The sequence below is a fragment of the Enhydra lutris genome, unplaced genomic scaffold (genome assembly GCF_002288905.1).
Source record: "Enhydra lutris kenyoni isolate GAN:26980312 unplaced genomic scaffold, ASM228890v2 scaffoldscaffold9, whole genome shotgun sequence".
Classification (NCBI taxonomy): Eukaryota; Metazoa; Chordata; class Mammalia; order Carnivora; family Mustelidae; genus Enhydra; species Enhydra lutris.
This window is the reverse complement of record NW_019154093.1, coordinates 616,360-633,245: the sequence shown is the minus strand read 5'-3', so window position 1 is coordinate 633,245 and position 16,886 is coordinate 616,360. Positions and strand designations below refer to the sequence as shown.

Genomic DNA, 16,886 nt, shown 5'->3' with positions numbered 1-16,886 from the left:
CATGCCGTGACAATGAAAAACTTTTTATGTCCTTGTCCTCTAAATATGAGACATTCCTGGGTGGCTCAGTCGGTTAGGCGTCTACCTTCTGCTCAGGTCATAATCTAGGGATCGAGCCCTGCATCAGGTTCCCTGCTCAGTGGGCAGTCTGCTTCTCCCTCTCCCTGTGTCGCCCCCCAGCTTGTGCTCTCTCACTCCTTCTCTCTATCAAATGATTTAATAAAATATTTTTTAAGTAAATAAATATGAAACATTCCCTTTGTTAGACCTTAGGGGAAAAGTCTAAAATCTGACTGACTTAAGGTTATTTTCCATAGACAGATCATAAAGTAGATTGGGTCTGGTAGAGGTCGTCTTAGTTTATAGGTATGGAATTAGACAAACGACTCTTTAACACTTTGAACATAATAAGAATTTATTAGTTGAACTATTTAATATTTGAATTAGGGCTCAAGACATGGACTAGTCATCTGTTGAATCATTTATGAGATTAATATGTATTTATTCTGCGGACATTGACTGCACTGCCTGATTTGATTGTCGGGCATGATGATGCTATTGTAAAATGTTAGCACCGAAAGGGACCCAAATGCACCTGAGCCAAGCTTTTTATGACGAGGGGGAGACTAAAGACCAAAGCGGACTAGGTGTCTGGTCCAGGTGACTCGCTCGGTGGGGTTGAGGTACCGGTTGGGCTAGGGATTTCAGAAACTTGCGGTTGCTCAGATGTGCCAAGCAGGACTTCTGGGTATGGGTGGATAGGTTCTTGTGGATTATCGTGTCGTCGCAGATTCATGTTTATATATTTATCACAACAATCTTCCAGCAGATGGCAGTCAAGTGCCTTGAAGAAGAGGCACCTTTTTCTTACTCACCGGAACCCCGGTGCTAAGTCACTGGATCTGGCAAGAAGAAAGGATGAGAAGGTTAATGGAGCAGGATGAAGAAGGAAACAAAGTTAGGACCTTGCTTAACTGAAGAAGGTGGCAGAAACAGGGAAATAAAGTATAAGATGGTGAAGAAAGAGCAAGGGAAATAATTTCCCTTTTATTTATGTAAATAAAGTATCTTTTCCTACAGCGGTGTCACCTGTGCAAGTTGCTGGTGCGCTCCGGATGGGATTTGAATTTTGATACACTGCCATGTTTCTCAGCTGTCTGCAGTGGATTGGAATCACCCTTTCCCAAAGTCAACTTCAGAGATCACTATCTCAGTTGCAGTTGCAGCATTCAGTAGATACTATAGATGTGACATTCTAGATATTCTGGTCTGATTTACTGCCATATTCATTGGTCTCTGGGGGCTGTTACCCCCTGTGAAAGACCTAAGACCCAAGTCAGAACTGTTCTGGAAAATGAAGAATTGGAAGAATATGGCTGTTTGCCTGTTTCTTTTTACTAATACAAAATCAGAACCTTATGCTTCCACTTTTTTTCCCTACACTAAAACAGTTTCTCTCCGAAATTATCCTTTCATCATGGCAAGATAGCCACAGCCTAGATTGGATCCTGGAGCCCAGAGTGTAGCTACTAGCTTGTTTGTGATCTGAGACAAGTATCTAATCCTTTCGATCTTTACAATAGGGAATTTTACTCCTCTCACTGGATTATTTTGAGAGTTCATTAAAGGAATTACCTTTGTAAGCTATAAAATAGGGAGGTGGTATCCTGGCTTTCACACTGCCTAGACACCATTGCTTTCCATTTGTGAAAATTCCCCACACTGAGGGGGCGCCTGGGTGACTGGCAGTTAAGCTTCCAACTCTTGATCTCAGCTCAGATCTTTTTTTTTTTAAGATTTTATTTATTTATTTGACAGAGATCACAAGTAGGCGGAGAGGCAGGCTCCCCGCTGAGCAGAGAGCCCGATGCGATGCAGGGCTTGATCCCAGGACCCTGGGATCATGACCTAAGCCGAAGGCAGAGGCTTTAACCCACTGAGCCACCCAGGTGCCCCTCAGCTCAGATCTTGATCTCATGATTAGGAGTTCAAGCCTCCACTGGGTGTGGGCCTACTTAAAAAAAAAAAAAAAAACAACGCCCACACTTATTAAAATAAGAACCTAAAAAGCACAATGCTTAGAAAGTCTTGTCTTAATAGCACAATTCCACATTCTTTGGGCAGCAGGCCTGCTGGATCTCCAGCTGCCACCCGCACTCCCCGCCAAACAAATTACATGGGCTGTCACTTGTTTCGTCTAAGCCTAGGCAGGTGAACCAGCAGCAGCTCTTTTCTTTAGTGTTAAAAAAAGGTAGGGGGAATGTCCTAATGGGAGATTTCTTTTTCTCATCAGGTAAGGAGAGCTGCTTCGAGAGAATTGTGTCTAGGTTTGGAAAGAAAGTCACATATGTAGTGATTGGAGACGGACGAGATGAAGAAATTGCAGCCAAACAGGTAACCATGGTAAAAAGAACAGTCCCTGTGGGAACACATCAAGTAATTAGAAAAACGGTAAAAGTCAGAAATCATAGCAATCTTGAGCATTTACAGTGTTTTCCCCTCTCTGTCCTATTTTTCTTTAAAGAAAGATGTTCATTTTTCCCCCAAATAGGGTTTTCCCTTAAGTTATTAGATCTTTCCTTTCCCCCCTCCTCCCTGCCACTCAAATTTTTTTTAAATCTTTGGGCCCTGCTGTAGGGCCCTCCATCATTAAACCGGATATGGGCCCCATCTTCCATCTTCATCCCAAGAACTTGAGACTTCACTACAAAAAGGTGAATCGGTCTGACTTTTCCAGGCTTTAGATTCTCAAAAAGCCAGTGAAATTCGTTCAGATGAAGTCCTTCCTATCTTTGAGCCCAGAAAATACTGTTCTGCTGTTAACCTCCTCACTGCGCAGTTCCCAACTCCAGGCCACCTCATCTCACTACAGGAAACCATAGATGAGTCTTGACTGTGGAATCTAAAATTAATTTGGGTCAGCTCTCCTTGATTAGCTGTGTGACTTTGGACAGTTTACTTTTCCTCTTGGAGTTTCCTCATCTGCGTTTATTGAATGGATCTACAGAAGTTCTTTTTCTCTGCCCTAGTTTCCTTCCAGCAACTCTGTTTCTTACTTTTGGAGGCGGAGGGTTGCCAGCTAGGACCAGCTGTCCTGGTTTTCTTCATCCAGTTAATGTAAAAACTTCAACTATTAATAAACTGTGAGATTGCTAATCGGGTGGCATTATTACCTCATTACATTTTCATTCACTATTTTATGTAGCAATTCAAGGACCTTTATCTTTTTTTTCAATGTGTTATCTTTGAGGCTTTGGTTCTGAAGTGCTTGTTGCCCTCTGGGCCGGGAGAAGACAGTAGTGGTTGGAGGCAACAGTGCTGCTTGGTTTGAGGAAGGGAGTCTGGGAGATAAAGAAGGATGACGTCATTAGCAGAGTAGGCGCCTCTCAGCTGCTTCCTGTGATCACCTACTGTAGCATGTACCCGTTGGAAGATGAAGATGCCTTAGAGCTCCATCCATTTCAGCCTCTATGCTGTGAGGGACCTTTTCTGCAGCCCCTTTCCCAGAGGACTTTCTAGTCCTTGTTTGAATAAACCCAAGGATGGGGAGAATGCTGTGTGTCGTGTTGTGTTGTGGGGCCATCCAAACTGTTAGGATGTTCCTCCTCCCACTGAACTAAAACTTGTATCTCTAACTTTCACATCCTGGTCCAAGCCCTGAGTACGACGTAACAAGTCTGTTTCCTGTTCTGTATATGAGAAGCCGTTTAAATACGTGTGAGCAGCATGCTTGAAAAACACTGAGCTTACTGCCAAAAGAACTGCTGTAAGACTTCGGTATTTTGGGTAACTTGCAACCAGTTAGAGCAAAACGATCAGTAAGGCTAACCCACTTCAGCTTCACAGAACATGGTCTCCCACACTTCGATTTTTTCAGATCCCTTCTTTAAAATGTGGTTTCCACAACAGCACACGGTATTCTGGACGTGATTTTGACAACATGGTAAATGGGATTATTACTTCTTAGATCTGTGTATTCTGCATCTCAGTCGTGAACAAGACTTGTACTTTGTCGAAACGTAGAGAAACTTTGAAATTTACACAAACCTAACCATCTGTAAGAAAATGTGATAGATTAATAGTAATTTCTCACAAGGGTCATTTTATTTGATCCTGAGGACCCTATATAATGGCTAGAACAAGGATGTATCATAAAAGCACAGTTACCACGAAAGACCTGGCAAAAATCTCTTACATTTGTAAAGTGTCGTGTAGTGTACAAAGTCCTTATACATATGACTTACTTTTAACAGTCCAGTAAGGTGGGCAGGAGAAGAGAGTGTTACCAAGTGTCTTGGGGAAAGGAAGAGGTATAGAGGTAAATATAGGCTCCCAAAAGAAGTTGGGTTAATCTGCTATGAACTGTCCCCCTCTCTTCCAGCACAACATGCCTTTCTGGAGAATCACCAACCATGGAGATCTAGTGTCTCTCCACCAGGCTTTGGAGCTTGATTTTCTCTGAGAACTGGAATGAAGACCCTTCCCCATGAGCTCCTTTTCCCTCCTGAAAGGAGCTAGAGACCAGAACCATCTGGGAACTCTATCTCTCTCTCTCTGTGTCTCTGTCTCCCTTTCTGTCTCTGTCTCTGTGTGTGTATCTCTCTATTTCTCCATGGAATGCTGGCGAGAACACAATCAGAACCAACAGCTGCAAGGGACGAAGCTTATTTTTGCTAAGAGTGAGCTGCGGCCCCGTGTTCACCCTCGTGCAGAGGCAGGAGACGGTGGGATGGAGAGGACAGTAGACTCACCGCAGCGACAGTGCTTTTAATTCGTCTGGGTTTTGTTTCGTTTTATTTTGTTTCAAAAAATGAAGAAAAGAAAAGGCAATTCTTGGGGCAGAGTTGCACTCTTAGTTCGTGCCCAGTTTGAGAACTGCTCTGAACTTGCGGGAAGAGGATACACGTGGCAGACTTTTGTGATACCATCTCTTGCGGTCTTTGTAATCTCCTTAGCTCTAGAACATATTCCCAGGGAATGTATATGTTATTTTTATAGTTAAGGGTCTGGTCTCTGAAGCAGGTTTTCCCTCCTTTCTTTTTCTAACAAGAAAGGGGTGTGTAAAGTTTCCTTGGAAAATAGCAATTGAAATATCTAAAATACCTCTCTGTGACAGTAGCACCTCCTTTAGCTGCTCCGGTGGTCTGCCCTCTAGGGCGGTTTCCTTCCCGTTCTTCCATCTCCTAGTTTGCTGAACTGTGGGGCACTGGACACTGATAACCTTGAGACTTTGGAATTTCCCATCCAAGAAGCCTTAGTCCCCTCTCCAGTCCCTGTTTCCCTTCAACCAAATGGCACAACCCTAGAAACTCCCTCTCTTAAGATGTAAATTCCAAGCCTTCAGCTTGACTTTTATTCAAAGACTATGTCCCAGAGGGCTTACCTCCCAACTGGAGGGAAAGGACTAAGGCTTCATAGGAATTTCTGCTTCTTTGGCTCTTGAAACAAGAAGATTCCACCTTCTCTGGCAGAGAAGCACCCTTCCCCAGCAGAGGCTCACCCCTCCACCCTTCTCTTCCTTCTTAGTCACCAGTGCTAAACCCTTGCCCCTGCCCTGCCCTCTGTACGTCACATCCGCCTCCATGCAGCTCTGGCCAGTCCCTCAGCTTTGGACCCAAGAAGTTAAATCAAGCCTAAGAACAGACTCGTAACTACATTTGACTTCCTTTGAAGCCCTTAAGCCAAGAAAGGTATTTTGGGCATGTATTTACCCAAATCTCTTGCCTGAAACCGAGGAACAGATTGCTGTGATCAAAACCCACTTTTCCCATGGAACACCCTTTCTGCTTCTCAAATCCCATTCTAAAATGGGAAACCAGAAGGCCAGAAAGACTTTCCTGATTTAAATGAGGGTGCTGGGACCCTACTCCATGCCTGAAAATTTAACCCGGGGCTATATGCAGAAACATCTGTCACCCTGACCTCTAGGAAGATTGGTGGGTGCCCGGCAGCCAATCCCAGCCTTAGAGCCCAGGTGTGTTTGCGGATGCTCCATCCCTCCAAGACGAATGTGGGCCCCTGCTCGGGCAGGATACGCTTCCTAGCGCTCAGGAAGTTGAGCCTCTCCCGGGCTGCCTGCAGAGGTGAACATGTCAGCCCCTCAGGCGTGCAGTCTGGGTCCTCAGGAGGAGGCGTCCCTTGAATACCCCCAGCTGTAATCGCTTACCCCCAGAGATTCTGTGTATCCATTTCTGGAGATGCGGCACCGAGGGGCCAGGCTCTTCCTGATGCCAGGCCACCAAATGGCAGCAGAGAAAGACTAATAGACACATTCCTTCAGAACGGATTGAGAAAGTGCTCCATTCCTCACAGGTTTGGGGAAGGAGCTGGAGTCAGTGCTCATTACTTAGCTGTCTCTCCAACCTCGTCTCTTGACAGGTGGGGAAGAGATGAGGCGTGTAGTCGGAGGCCAACCTTCCATGGTCTGTGTAGAGCATAGTTGTCCACATGCTGCTCTGCCTTGCTTGGTAATCGATCTTAGAAAGCTCCATAATGGGCCTTTCTTCCAGGCCCCAAGCTCTCCCCCTACTAGCAGTATAACTGTGGGTTCCCTGAGCTGGACAGAGGCCACCTGGTTGGTGCTGCATGTCAGGCTTGTGAGGCTGTGTAGTGGTCCCCCTGTCATGCACACAGGGCCACACACAAACACTTCCCTCTCCCTGCCTTTTGGGAGAAGCTCTCTATCCCTAGGAGCTAGACTCCTCTTTCGATGGTGTTTCCCCCACCGCCCCCTGACTGCCTAGCCTGGGTCTTTGCAAAAGGAACTTGGAATTGGCTAAGAGAAGTGAGGAAGCTCTACGGAGCAGAGCACCTCTGCTTTCTTCTGGTTGTTGCTGCCCCTATTACGGAAAATGAGAGCTTCTTGATTCCTCTTTGCCAAAATGAGTTGTGCAGGGAACACAGCATTCTTTTACCCTGTGTTTTCTTCCTCCCCAGCACAAAGATCTGGAAAGGAAAGCAAGTGGGTAGCACTCTTGGAAGTTGAGGGCAAAAGGATACCATGGGTCATTTCTTCAAGGGGAAGCCCTCTTTACTAGAAAGTGTCCCCATGAAGTCACCCACATGCTGAGTCTTTCCCCCAGCCAGGCACTGTGGGTTCTGCCAGATGGGTCTGCACGTCTCATGGTGAGGACTGTCTCCAGTGCGGGATCTGGAGTTGTCAGATGTGTCCTGGGTTTAAGAGGTGGCTTGACTTTCGAATGTAAAACTGACTGTGCCTTAGCATCACCCTGTCCAATGCCCCTGGGGCGGCTGGTGGTGTCCGGGAGAATAGATGCCTGTTCCAGACTTCGATGCCTGTTTGGGCTTTTATTCGGTTTGGGATGTTCCTGTCTCCTGCTCTGCAAGTTGAGGGGCAAAGCTAGTGTCCCAGGAGACTTGTGCCGCGGCTTGTCCACAGTTTATACAAACTCACTTTTCAAGCTCCAGGTAGAATCTGATTGGCAAACTCTGGCTGCAGCACGTGGAACATCTAGACATTCGCTACGTTGAATGGGTGTCGGTGCCACTGAACCACGGGGCAGAGGCGGGGAGGGGCGGGGCCACGTTCTTTCTCTTCCTGGCAGAAGGGCGGTCTAAGCCAAGGGTGGAGAGCCGGGGGCCTTACTCTCCTCACTCCTGTAGAAGGGGGACAGTTAGGGGCCTTCTTAAGCAGGCTTCTACTTCTTACCACCTTTTTCATTGGCTTCCTTTTTCATCCAAAACTTGGAACTCCCCAGATATTCTCACTTATAAAGAAGCCAAACCTGAATTCTGGGATTCTAAAATATCTTAAACTATGAGAGAAAAATCTAGTTCTGACCCATCCCCAACTTGCAGGCCCTCTGTCCCTTCCTCTCCGATTTAGGCCGCTCCAGCAAGCAAGGCTCCGTGGCTAGTCCCTAATGCACTGAACGGGAGCCATCTCATTAAGGACAGCTTCTACTCAAAACATAACCCTCTGGACTTCAGATGCCTCATTTAGCAGGAAAAGGCATTGAGTGGATCGGATATATTTATGTGACTGCGGGCATTCGTGGCTGTGTAGAGTCCTTGACCATAATGTTATATGTAATGGGAACTATCTTATAAACTTGAAAAAATAAAGTTTTTATTTTCTATACAGTTTGCTCCTGTGTCTTTTCTGAGTAGTATCAGCCCAGTTGCCCAGCTAAGTAGGCTTCTGAGTAGGGCTTCATAAAAAAAGTCCGAAGAGCTCATTTGAAAGCTGGTACCCTTCAATAACCCAGTCATTAATTTCATCGAAAATAAAGACTAACCATTTGGTTTAAACAAATGTACATGGGGAAATAAAATAATATTTTAAAATGACTTGCAAGGGGAAAGTTTATTTCTTAATTGTTTCTAAAATCTACTTTTTAAAGTTTAGGACTGGAATGATAAGAGGTTTCATTTGCTGTCAAATTGTGCTGAAATTTAATTATTAAAGAGAAATCAATACATTGCTGTGATGAGCTTAACATGCAAAAGCAATAAAACTGACAATCTGATATTAAACCTCGCTTGATTTGGCCTCATTTCCTGTCACATCAACTACTTTTGCTCATTTTGTTTCTTCAGATTTGGGTCTGACTGTCCCTCACTGGTCTGGCAAAAAGTTAAGAATCCCTTTGCCTTTTATTGCAATGAAGGAGGCCAGAATTCGGGCTGGCTTCCAAGTGCCACATGTGTCAGACTGTTAGGATGTATTTTTTTTTTCCAAATTAATTCCCTCTTAGAAAAGGGGGTTGCCTTGTATTCTAGGCATTAAATTTTTTAATCAGAAGGTACGTATTTCGAACCACATCATAGCTGAAGCAGACTTGTTACATCTTTAACTTGGTTGTAAGTACAAATACTGGAGTATTACTTGCTTTTCAAGCCTTGGAGTAAATTTCCCTTCTCCCTTATAGTAAGTGTAACATCTGCGCATTTCTCAAAAACCTTTGGTTGGCAAGTAAAAATTAGTAATTCAGGGTGGTTTTATTCTTCAAAAACAAGTTTCTTGACCTTTAAAAAGAAATTCTTGATGGGATCTTGAAGGAAATTTCTAATTGCAAGTCATGTCACTGCCATCTTTTTAAAACTCTTAATTCTATGAACTGTATATACAAGTAAAGTGACTGCTTCGTTCCACAGATTTTAGGTGGTAGACCTTGTATGTTATTTCAATTTAATTACGCATTACCATCATTTGACAATTTCATTTAGCGATTACAGATGAGAGTTTAGCCAAAACATTAAGAATACACATCTTGAGGATTTTTCTCAGGAAAGTAGGGAATTGCCTAAAACACTGTGTCTTCTGTTTGGGCATATATAGCATCTCCCCTGAACCTAATCTCTTCATATGACAGGAAGCTTGGAAACCCTTAGGGCCTATGTCCAAAGCTAGGTCGGGCACTAAGCCTACCCTCTGGGTTCTCAACCCTTGATATTCTCAGTGACTTGAGAGAAACTATAATGATTTCACTTATGGATATGTTTATGGGTGTTTAAATGTATTCAATTAGAAGAACCATCCTTTTATAATACTGTATGTCAATTATACCTCAATTAAAAAAAAACCCAGTTGGTGAAAAAAAATGATCCTTTTTCTAAGGCCATTATATCTTATTAAGAGATGATGAAGATAATAATAAATGGTAGTTTTTACTGCCTTTTTTTGTTAAAATTAAGTCAACAGCCATGTTGGCCGTTTTACTGGTCCATGAAATTCAAGTCTGGAAATCACTGGATGGGATGATCCTGGAGATCCATCCGGCCCTTATCCTTCTACATCAAAAATCACCAGCATCATCTCCCCAGGGCTTCCACCCCCGACCCGCCCACCTCTATCATCGTTGGCCCCAGGCCAGCACAGCTGCCAAAGCCTCCCGCCAGGCCCTGCTGATCTCACCCTCCCCCCTTTAGGGCTGAATCAGGTTCTCAGGGAGGCCTTCCCAGGCCATGCTGCACAGAACTGGAACTCCCACCCACAACACGCATTCACCCTCTCCCTGTGCCCTTCCCTACTTTATCTTTTACACTAGCTCAGACAGTTTTACTTACTCTGTTTGGTCTCCCCTAAAATGAATAACAGAAGAGAACTATCCTGGTTCCCCTCACACGGATGACTGCACCTTTTTCTTCTGTCTCCAGTGCCGTTTTCCTGTTCCCTGGTTTCCCCAAACCACATATCTTCCAGGGCAACAGAAGTTGCTCTGGTCCTGCGGCCCACATCCACACCCCTACACTGCACTCCCAGCACTTGTACCATTCTTCCCCAGGGCTCTAGGGTTCACTTCCTGGTTCCAGAGGTGTTTGTGGCTCCTCCTGCCAGGCCCAGCAGCAAAGCTGGTTAACAGCACACACCAGAGTGGCTCCAGATCTGGGTTCTGATGCCCACCTGACGATAATCAACCCCACAACGGCTCACCAGATCCCAAAAGTTGGAAAACAAGGCTGAGAACCTTCCCTCTTCTCTGGTCCCAGGACCCTTAGCAATTTCAAGGGTGGACTTCATGTCCCTGACCTTTCTTTCCAGGTGTCTTTGAACTCTGTAGATTTAATGACACAACTAGTTGGGAGGGTTTCATGAGGTTTTAATAATAATCTAATAATATTGTTAAACAAAAACAACACATACATGTCCTTCACTTGCAGAGACACATGTGGACGCACGTTCTCTTCCTCTCACATAGACTCTGAGGTAGAAAGTGTACTGCCTAAAGTAGAAAAATACTCAACGGGCTGAGCCATGGCCCAGACCACAGGATCACAAGCACTTGGCTGAAAGATAGCCACTTAAGAGCAGGGCCAGAGGCTGGGCTGGGTGCACTGAGGCCTTGGGGAGGCGGACAGGGCCACTAGCTGGACGTCCCTGGCTTCCAGCATGACCACCCACTCAGGAGTAGCTAGAGAGGGAAGTCTTGTTCCAGACTCCAAGGACAGAATATTCCTGCCACAGACAAGGCTCTCAGTAAACATCTGTTGGATGACCAGAATGACAGGTAAGGCAGAGAGGAAGAATTCTGAACACAACCTGGAGATCCTGGGCCTTCTAGCCCAGGATCAGGGAACCAAGCCGTGGGACAGCACCTCCACCAATGATTTTGGAGATGGCTGGGGAGGCGAAAATACCATCTCTAGGAGCTCTGGGGTACCAACTCTTTCAGTTGGTGGGGATGGGATGGGGAAGGGGCGGGGTCTCTTCTTTCCTTCCAAAGTGTCCTGTATGTAACTGGAGCCCCTGACTCTCCAGGGCCCAGCCGTTCGCATCTTGTTCTCATCCTCAAAGGCAGGCCTGAGTCTTTACTCAACTCGGGTCTCCAGGGCCTGTCACATCGGGCATCGGGTGCTTCTGGAGGGAATCAAGGCCAATAGCAGCATCATTAGCTTATCCTCTGGATTCTACCAGTTGAGTCCATCCGTTCTGGGCCTGCTGGGTCTGGCCTCGCCTCAAAGGACCCCATTCACCTCTTCTTTCTGTGGCAAAACAGCCTCCTCCTCCCTAACCCTAGGGAAGAAGTTCTGCGCCAACCGGGTCATGCGGCTGTTGTGAGGCAGCTGAAGGCCCTCAAGGGAGCGGAAGCCCCGGGTCCCATCCACCCGGTCAGGCTCCCAGCGGCAGCTTGGGTGCAGCCAGTGGTAGTAGGCCAGCCGCAGAGCCAGGCCCAGAAGGAAGCAGAGGCCGCTCGCGGGCAGCAGCACGTGCAGTGGGATCCCGCTGGGCAGCCAGCTGGTGTGAGTCGACCAGGTGACTGCCACGAGGATGCTGTCGCTCAGGAGGAACACCAGGTGGATGGTGGCGCGGCCCCGGGTATGGCCCTCGGCCACGTTGAACCAGGAGAAATAGAGAATGGTGGCCACGGTGGCCCGGTACAGCCACTCGGAACGGGCATCTGGCATGAAGTCCGTGCCCTGCAGCCAGACCCACAGGAGCAGCACCAGCCACAGGCCCAGGAAGTGCAGGGCCACGGAGTGGGGGAAGAGAGCGGAGAAAAGGGCCACGGCCAGGACCCGGGGCCACAGCAGCAGCAGGTTCCACAGGAAGTAGACCACAGAGGAGCCCAGCCCCAGGGGCGACTTGGAGGGGAGGCAGGTGCGCAAGGCCCGGTGGTAGTCGAGCAGTGCCCACGAGATGCCCACGAAGGACGTGCCGATGCTGACCCCTGTGGAGAGGAAGCGGGAAGGGGTGAGCCTGCGTGGCACCCCCTAGAGGCCACGCATTCCACCAGGCCCCGCGGCCACCCCAGGCAGGTGTGAGAGCTCCTGATGGCTGAAGGGAAGCTACAGCTAGAGAACATCCCTTCAAACAACCAAAAATGGACAGAGGGTCCGAGCACGGAGTCTGCCCTTTGCCGCAAGGCTTAACTTTTCAGGTGCTGCCAGAGCGAGACTCTTCCAGGATTGGTGGGGGGAGGGCTGTGAGACTTGCACCCTCATCTGCACCCCCATCACCCAGCATCTGAGGCCCCGGGGCCCTGGCCACACCCTGAGCGTCTGCTCCGGCCCTGTAACCCTTCCTTTCCCAGAAGACCTCAAGCCTTTCTGGGCACTGAAAATCAGTCACGCCGGTTCCCTGTCTGCAGTCTTGAAAACGGAAGCAGGAACTTCCACAGGTGGCAACCGGGCTGTGGCCGAAGCCGCCCTCCAGGCCAGGAGAGCCTGCCCTGCCACACACATAGGACGTCCCGGCTCACACTGGGCCTTCACCTTGATTCTTCAACACTAGCAGTTTTGGGTGGGGATCCTCTCCCACCTCTCGGTTGCCCACCCTGGACTAGGAGCACCAGGACCTCCAGGGAGGGGTGCAAGCAGCACCAGAAGGGCCTCTAGAAGGCTCACTCCCTGGCCCTTTCCCAGTCCATCAACAGATGTTTACTGGGCATCTGTTGTGGACCAGGAGGCCACCCCGACCCTGCAAGCAGATCTGGGGCAATGGCCCCTCTACCGCACAGGAGGTCTCGGCAGGGCTGCTATCCTCCCAGTTTGCCCAGCGTGCTGCATTCGCTGACCTGGACAAGCTCAGCCCACAATACTGGGTAGGCCAGGAGCACGAGCCCCGGGAGCTAGAGTCACCCATCCTGACCCCACCCCACCCCGCAGGTGACCCAGTACACCTCACCCACTGCCCTCTGGAGTCTTAGCACACAGTCATTCTCTGTTGCCTTGTCTCTGAGCTCCTGCAGGGTATAAGACACTCTGCTCCCTTGGGGTCCCCAGCAGCCCCGTACCTGGCACATAAGAGCCACTGATGGAAATGTTCACGAAGTAGAAAGTCAGGAAAATCTGTCTCTTCCCTCGCTCCCTGCCTCCCCTGCAGACAATGGAGACTGTCCCCATAGTGGCCCCGATCCTAGATACCCACAGCCCTCAAACAAACAGAAGTGTGTGCCCCGGAGTGCCGTGTGCACCGGTCCAGATGCCTTCACCTCTGCACCTCGTTCCTCTCGTGTCCAGTGGATGGAGCCAGTGCCAGCCCCTAGGGCCGCTGTGCGTGGGAGCAGTGTGGTCGGCAAAGTGCTCTGCACGGCACCAGCCCTACGGCAGCCACTCAACCCCCCCGGCCGCCGCACTAGTCACTGGTCCTCACTCGGAAGGCTAAGGAGTAGCTTCCAGATTGAACGCACATCTACCTAAGGGATATCCTCCTATTTTCCAAAAAGCCTTTAGAAAAGAGTGAAAACCCTCCTGACATTCATCAGCAGCTCCCCCACACCGTAAAGGGGGGGACCAGCCCCCGGCCCATCACTCACACTGGTAGGGCTCGGCCCGGCCGCTCTGCAACACGATGGCCAGCACCAGCGTGAGCTGTGGTGTCGTCTCCAAGAAGGTCTCGAAGAGCCGCAGCATGCTGATGTCCATGGTCAGGAAGTCAGCATAAGCCAGGTCAAACTCAGAGGGCTCCTCCTGCTGCCACACCAGGAGCCCCTGCTGCAGCCCCTGCACGCACCTAGGCAGGGCGGGTCCAGAGGCCCCCAGGGGCCAGGTTAGTGTGTGCTGCGTTCGGCCTCCCCTCTCCCACTGTGTAGATGGAGGCGGGCTCTAATCCTAGCTCGTCATTCACATGCTGTGGGGCCTTGGGCACGAATGACTTAACCTCACCCAACTCTTTCATCGTAGAATGGGGATGGGTACCAACTGCCACCGCTCGGACTGGCCAGGATGTCCCCGGGTCATCCCAAACCCTGTCCCATTTCCCCCTTACAACATCCCCACTTGACAGATGGGGACACAAAACCGAAGAGCTAAGGAATGGTAGAAACAGGATTTGGACCCAAAACTGTGTGAATTTCAAAGTCTTGCGATGAAATTGCCCCAGGTGACAGTTCTCAATTTTTTTTAGAAAGCCTAAGATTTTCTTAGGACCCTGCGGGGGAAGGGGAGCCACCGAGAGTTCCTGAGCACAGGCAACATAGGTCAGTCAGATTGTGCTGTAGAAAGATCTCTCTGGCTATGAAGGAGTGGAAGGGGAGGAGGGGTTAGATGGGAAGGACAGGTTCATTTAAGAGGACTGTCCAGAGTGATGGACATGGAGACAGACACAGAGTTAGGGGAGTCCAGAGGTTAGACAGTCAGGCCTGGGTGACCTGTTGACATGTGGGGAGTAGTGGAACGTGCACCACGATCTCCCCCACCCGGAACTGATCTCAGTTGGTCACTGGGAGGTGAGCCCACTCCCTAGAGCCAAGTCATTCACCAGCTATTTACTGTCACTTCCCCTGGATGGACTTGACAGCACATTAAGGAGCAGGGGTGGCGGGCCCAGGTTGGGGCTCTCCCTCAGCAGGAGCCTCTGCCCGGGTCCCCTAAGGCCCCTGCCTCAGTCCAGTCAAAGGCAGGAACAGACACCCCATTTTCAAAACCAAAGTTCAGTAAAGGCTGTCTGCCTCCTGCTCAGCAGAAATGGGACAAGAGGGGCGCCCGGGTGGCTCAGGGGGTTAAGCTTCTGCCTTTGGCTCTGGTTGTGATCCCAGGGTCCTGGCTGGGATCGAGCCCCGCATCGGACTCTCTGCTCAGCGGGGAGCCTGCTTCCCCCTCTCTTTCTGCCTGCCTCTCTGCCTACTTGTGATCTCTGTCAAATAAATAAATAAAATCTTTAAAAAAGGGGCGCCTGGGTGGCTCAGTGGGTTAAAGCCTCTGCCTTCGGCTCGGGTCATGATCCTGGGGTCCTGGGATCGAGCCCCACATCGGGCTCTCTGCTGAGCGGGGAGCCTGCTTCCCCCTCTCTCTCTGCCTACTTGTGATCTCTGTCTGTCAAATAAATAAATAAAATCTTTAAAAAAAAAATCTTTAAAAAAAAAAGAAAGAAAGAAAGAAATGGGATGAGAGAGGAGGCATGACACAGTTACAGATTCAGGGCTCCTCAAGGCCTCTGGGACTCTGACAATTGCTCTCCTTCTGCCCACCAGCATTTTAAGGAGGACCTTGCAGTCCCTCAGGCAAAACCGCAATACTCAAAGCTCCTCTTGTCCCCTCCTGGAGACTCAATGCAGCTTTGTCAAAGCAAGATCTGGAGAGAATCTGCAGAATGGATTCAAGAGCAGATGCTGGCTCCAGCCGCCCTATCTCAACCCAGAGCACAGAGTGTCCTGACTCCACCGCAAGACTCTCATCCCTTGGTTTCAGCTTCTTCATCTCCAGCGGGCCTTGCGGTTCTGAGGAGTACCACCCACACAGACTTTCTGGAACCCAGCCTATGCCCAGCCCTGGCTGGCTCAGGGGACATGGCTGAGTCAGACCCCATCGCTGCACTCTTGCTTGCTCTGGGGACCAGAGGGTGGGGCGGGGAGAAGGAAACTGGGAAAGAGGGCTTGAGAGGACTAGCTCTGTTCTGAGGGTCAGGGCTGCCAATGCTCCCGGGTGACCCGGGTAATCAAGCCAGCTGACATTTGTTGAAGGCTTACTCTGCGCCGAAGCAATTCAATCCCTTATTTCTTTTAATCCCTACCAAACAGAAGCAGGTGCTACAACCAACCCCACTGGAAGAATGAGTAAACTGAGACCCGGAGGGCTCAAGGGACTTGCCCAAGGAAGGCCCCACCCACAACAAAAAGGAACATTTTTTGTATGGAACAGGTCAGGGGTCGGCTGTTACACTAGAGTCCACCAAGAGCCCAGAGCACCAAGCGAAGCACACTGGGCTCTTGCCTTTGCTCCCCACAACAGGCCAGCTGGCCAGACCTGTGTCTACACTCCTGTCGCCATTTCACAGAGGAGGAAACTGAGGCAGGGATGAGGCCACAGATAGTAAATTAGCTAGGACTGGAGCCGAGACAGGTCTGACTCCAAATCATGTGCCTCCTTTTCTTCTCTGGGCTTCAGTCTCTTCCCTAGTGCCACGGGGGTAGGGTAGCTGGGTTCTGTGGGCCGTCAGCCGGCCCCTCTTTCTTTAGAGGCGGGGAGCTCACCTGTAAGCAGAAGTTCCCACAAGGTCTTAGCTTCCTCTCCTGGGTCCCGAGCTTCTCCTTCCCACCCCTCCCGGGTGTCAGGGCTCCTCCCAGGGCTAGTGGCGCGGCTGCAGGGGCCGCGGGCTCCGCCCCCCTCCCCCTTCCGAGGGCGTGGTGCTCACCTGTACAGGTAGCCCAGCTGCACAAGGTGCAGCAGCGCCAGGCAGCGGCCCGGGGGCTGAGGCTCGTGCAAGCCGGCGGGGTCGGCGCGCAGCCAAACCCAGCTGAAGAGCTGCAGCGCGACCGAGGCGAGGCCCAGCAGCGCCAGCACCAGCGCGGCCCACAGGTAGCGGCCGCTGAGCACATACTGGCCCGCGGCCCACAGGTCGGCGCCCAGGTCGATCAGGAAGGCGGCGGTGCCCAAAAAGCCCAGGACCACGTCCCAGAGGAGCGCGGCGCGGGGTAACCAAGGCATGACCCGCCAGCCTCTCGCGTACCTTCTCCTCTAGGCTCGGACCCGCCTTCCCCGCCTGG

At 49.9% G+C, this 16,886-nt stretch overlaps 2 protein-coding genes across 4 annotated transcripts in view; one reads left to right on the top strand and one right to left on the bottom strand.

Moving 5' to 3' along the window:
- LOC111143064 (EYA transcriptional coactivator and phosphatase 3) overlaps positions 1–8,099 on the top strand; it is a 107,105-nt gene extending 99,006 nt beyond the window's left edge. For all 3 annotated transcript variants that reach the window (XM_022496511.1, XM_022496508.1, XM_022496509.1), the window contains 2 exons: positions 2,294–2,394; positions 4,382–8,099. In XM_022496511.1, the coding sequence (XP_022352219.1) occupies positions 2,294–2,394; positions 4,382–4,462 (182 nt within the window). In that variant the 3' untranslated portion in view covers positions 4,463–8,099. The remainder of the gene's footprint in view (positions 1–2,293; positions 2,395–4,381) is intronic.
- A 2,453-nt stretch (positions 8,100–10,552) lies between these two features.
- Positions 10,553–16,835, bottom strand: LOC111143259 (XK related 8). Its single transcript, XM_022496879.1, has 3 exons — positions 16,535–16,835; positions 13,719–13,915; positions 10,553–12,131 (listed from the first exon to the last, which is right to left on the bottom strand). The coding sequence occupies exons 1-3, from the start codon at positions 16,825–16,827 to the stop codon at positions 11,419–11,421; spliced, it is 1,203 nt and encodes a 400-aa protein (XP_022352587.1). The 5' UTR covers positions 16,828–16,835; the 3' UTR covers positions 10,553–11,418.
- Between the last annotated feature and the right edge of the window lie 51 nt (positions 16,836–16,886).

What these genes read in the sequence shown, in the direction of transcription:
- LOC111143259 (XM_022496879.1), bottom strand. Translation starts at nt 16,827, where the DNA reads ATGCCTTGGTTACCCCGCGCCGCGCTCCTCTGGGACGTGGTCCTGGGC. An exon ending in CAGCTGGGCTACCTGTACAG is followed by an intron (nt 13,916 to 16,534) that starts GTGAGCACCACG and finishes CGCCCTGCCTAG; the next exon opens with GTGCGTGCAGGGGCTGCAGC. An exon ending in CCGGGCCGAGCCCTACCAGT is followed by an intron (nt 12,132 to 13,718) that starts GTGAGTGATGGG and finishes TCCTCTCCACAG; the next exon opens with GGGTCAGCATCGGCACGTCC.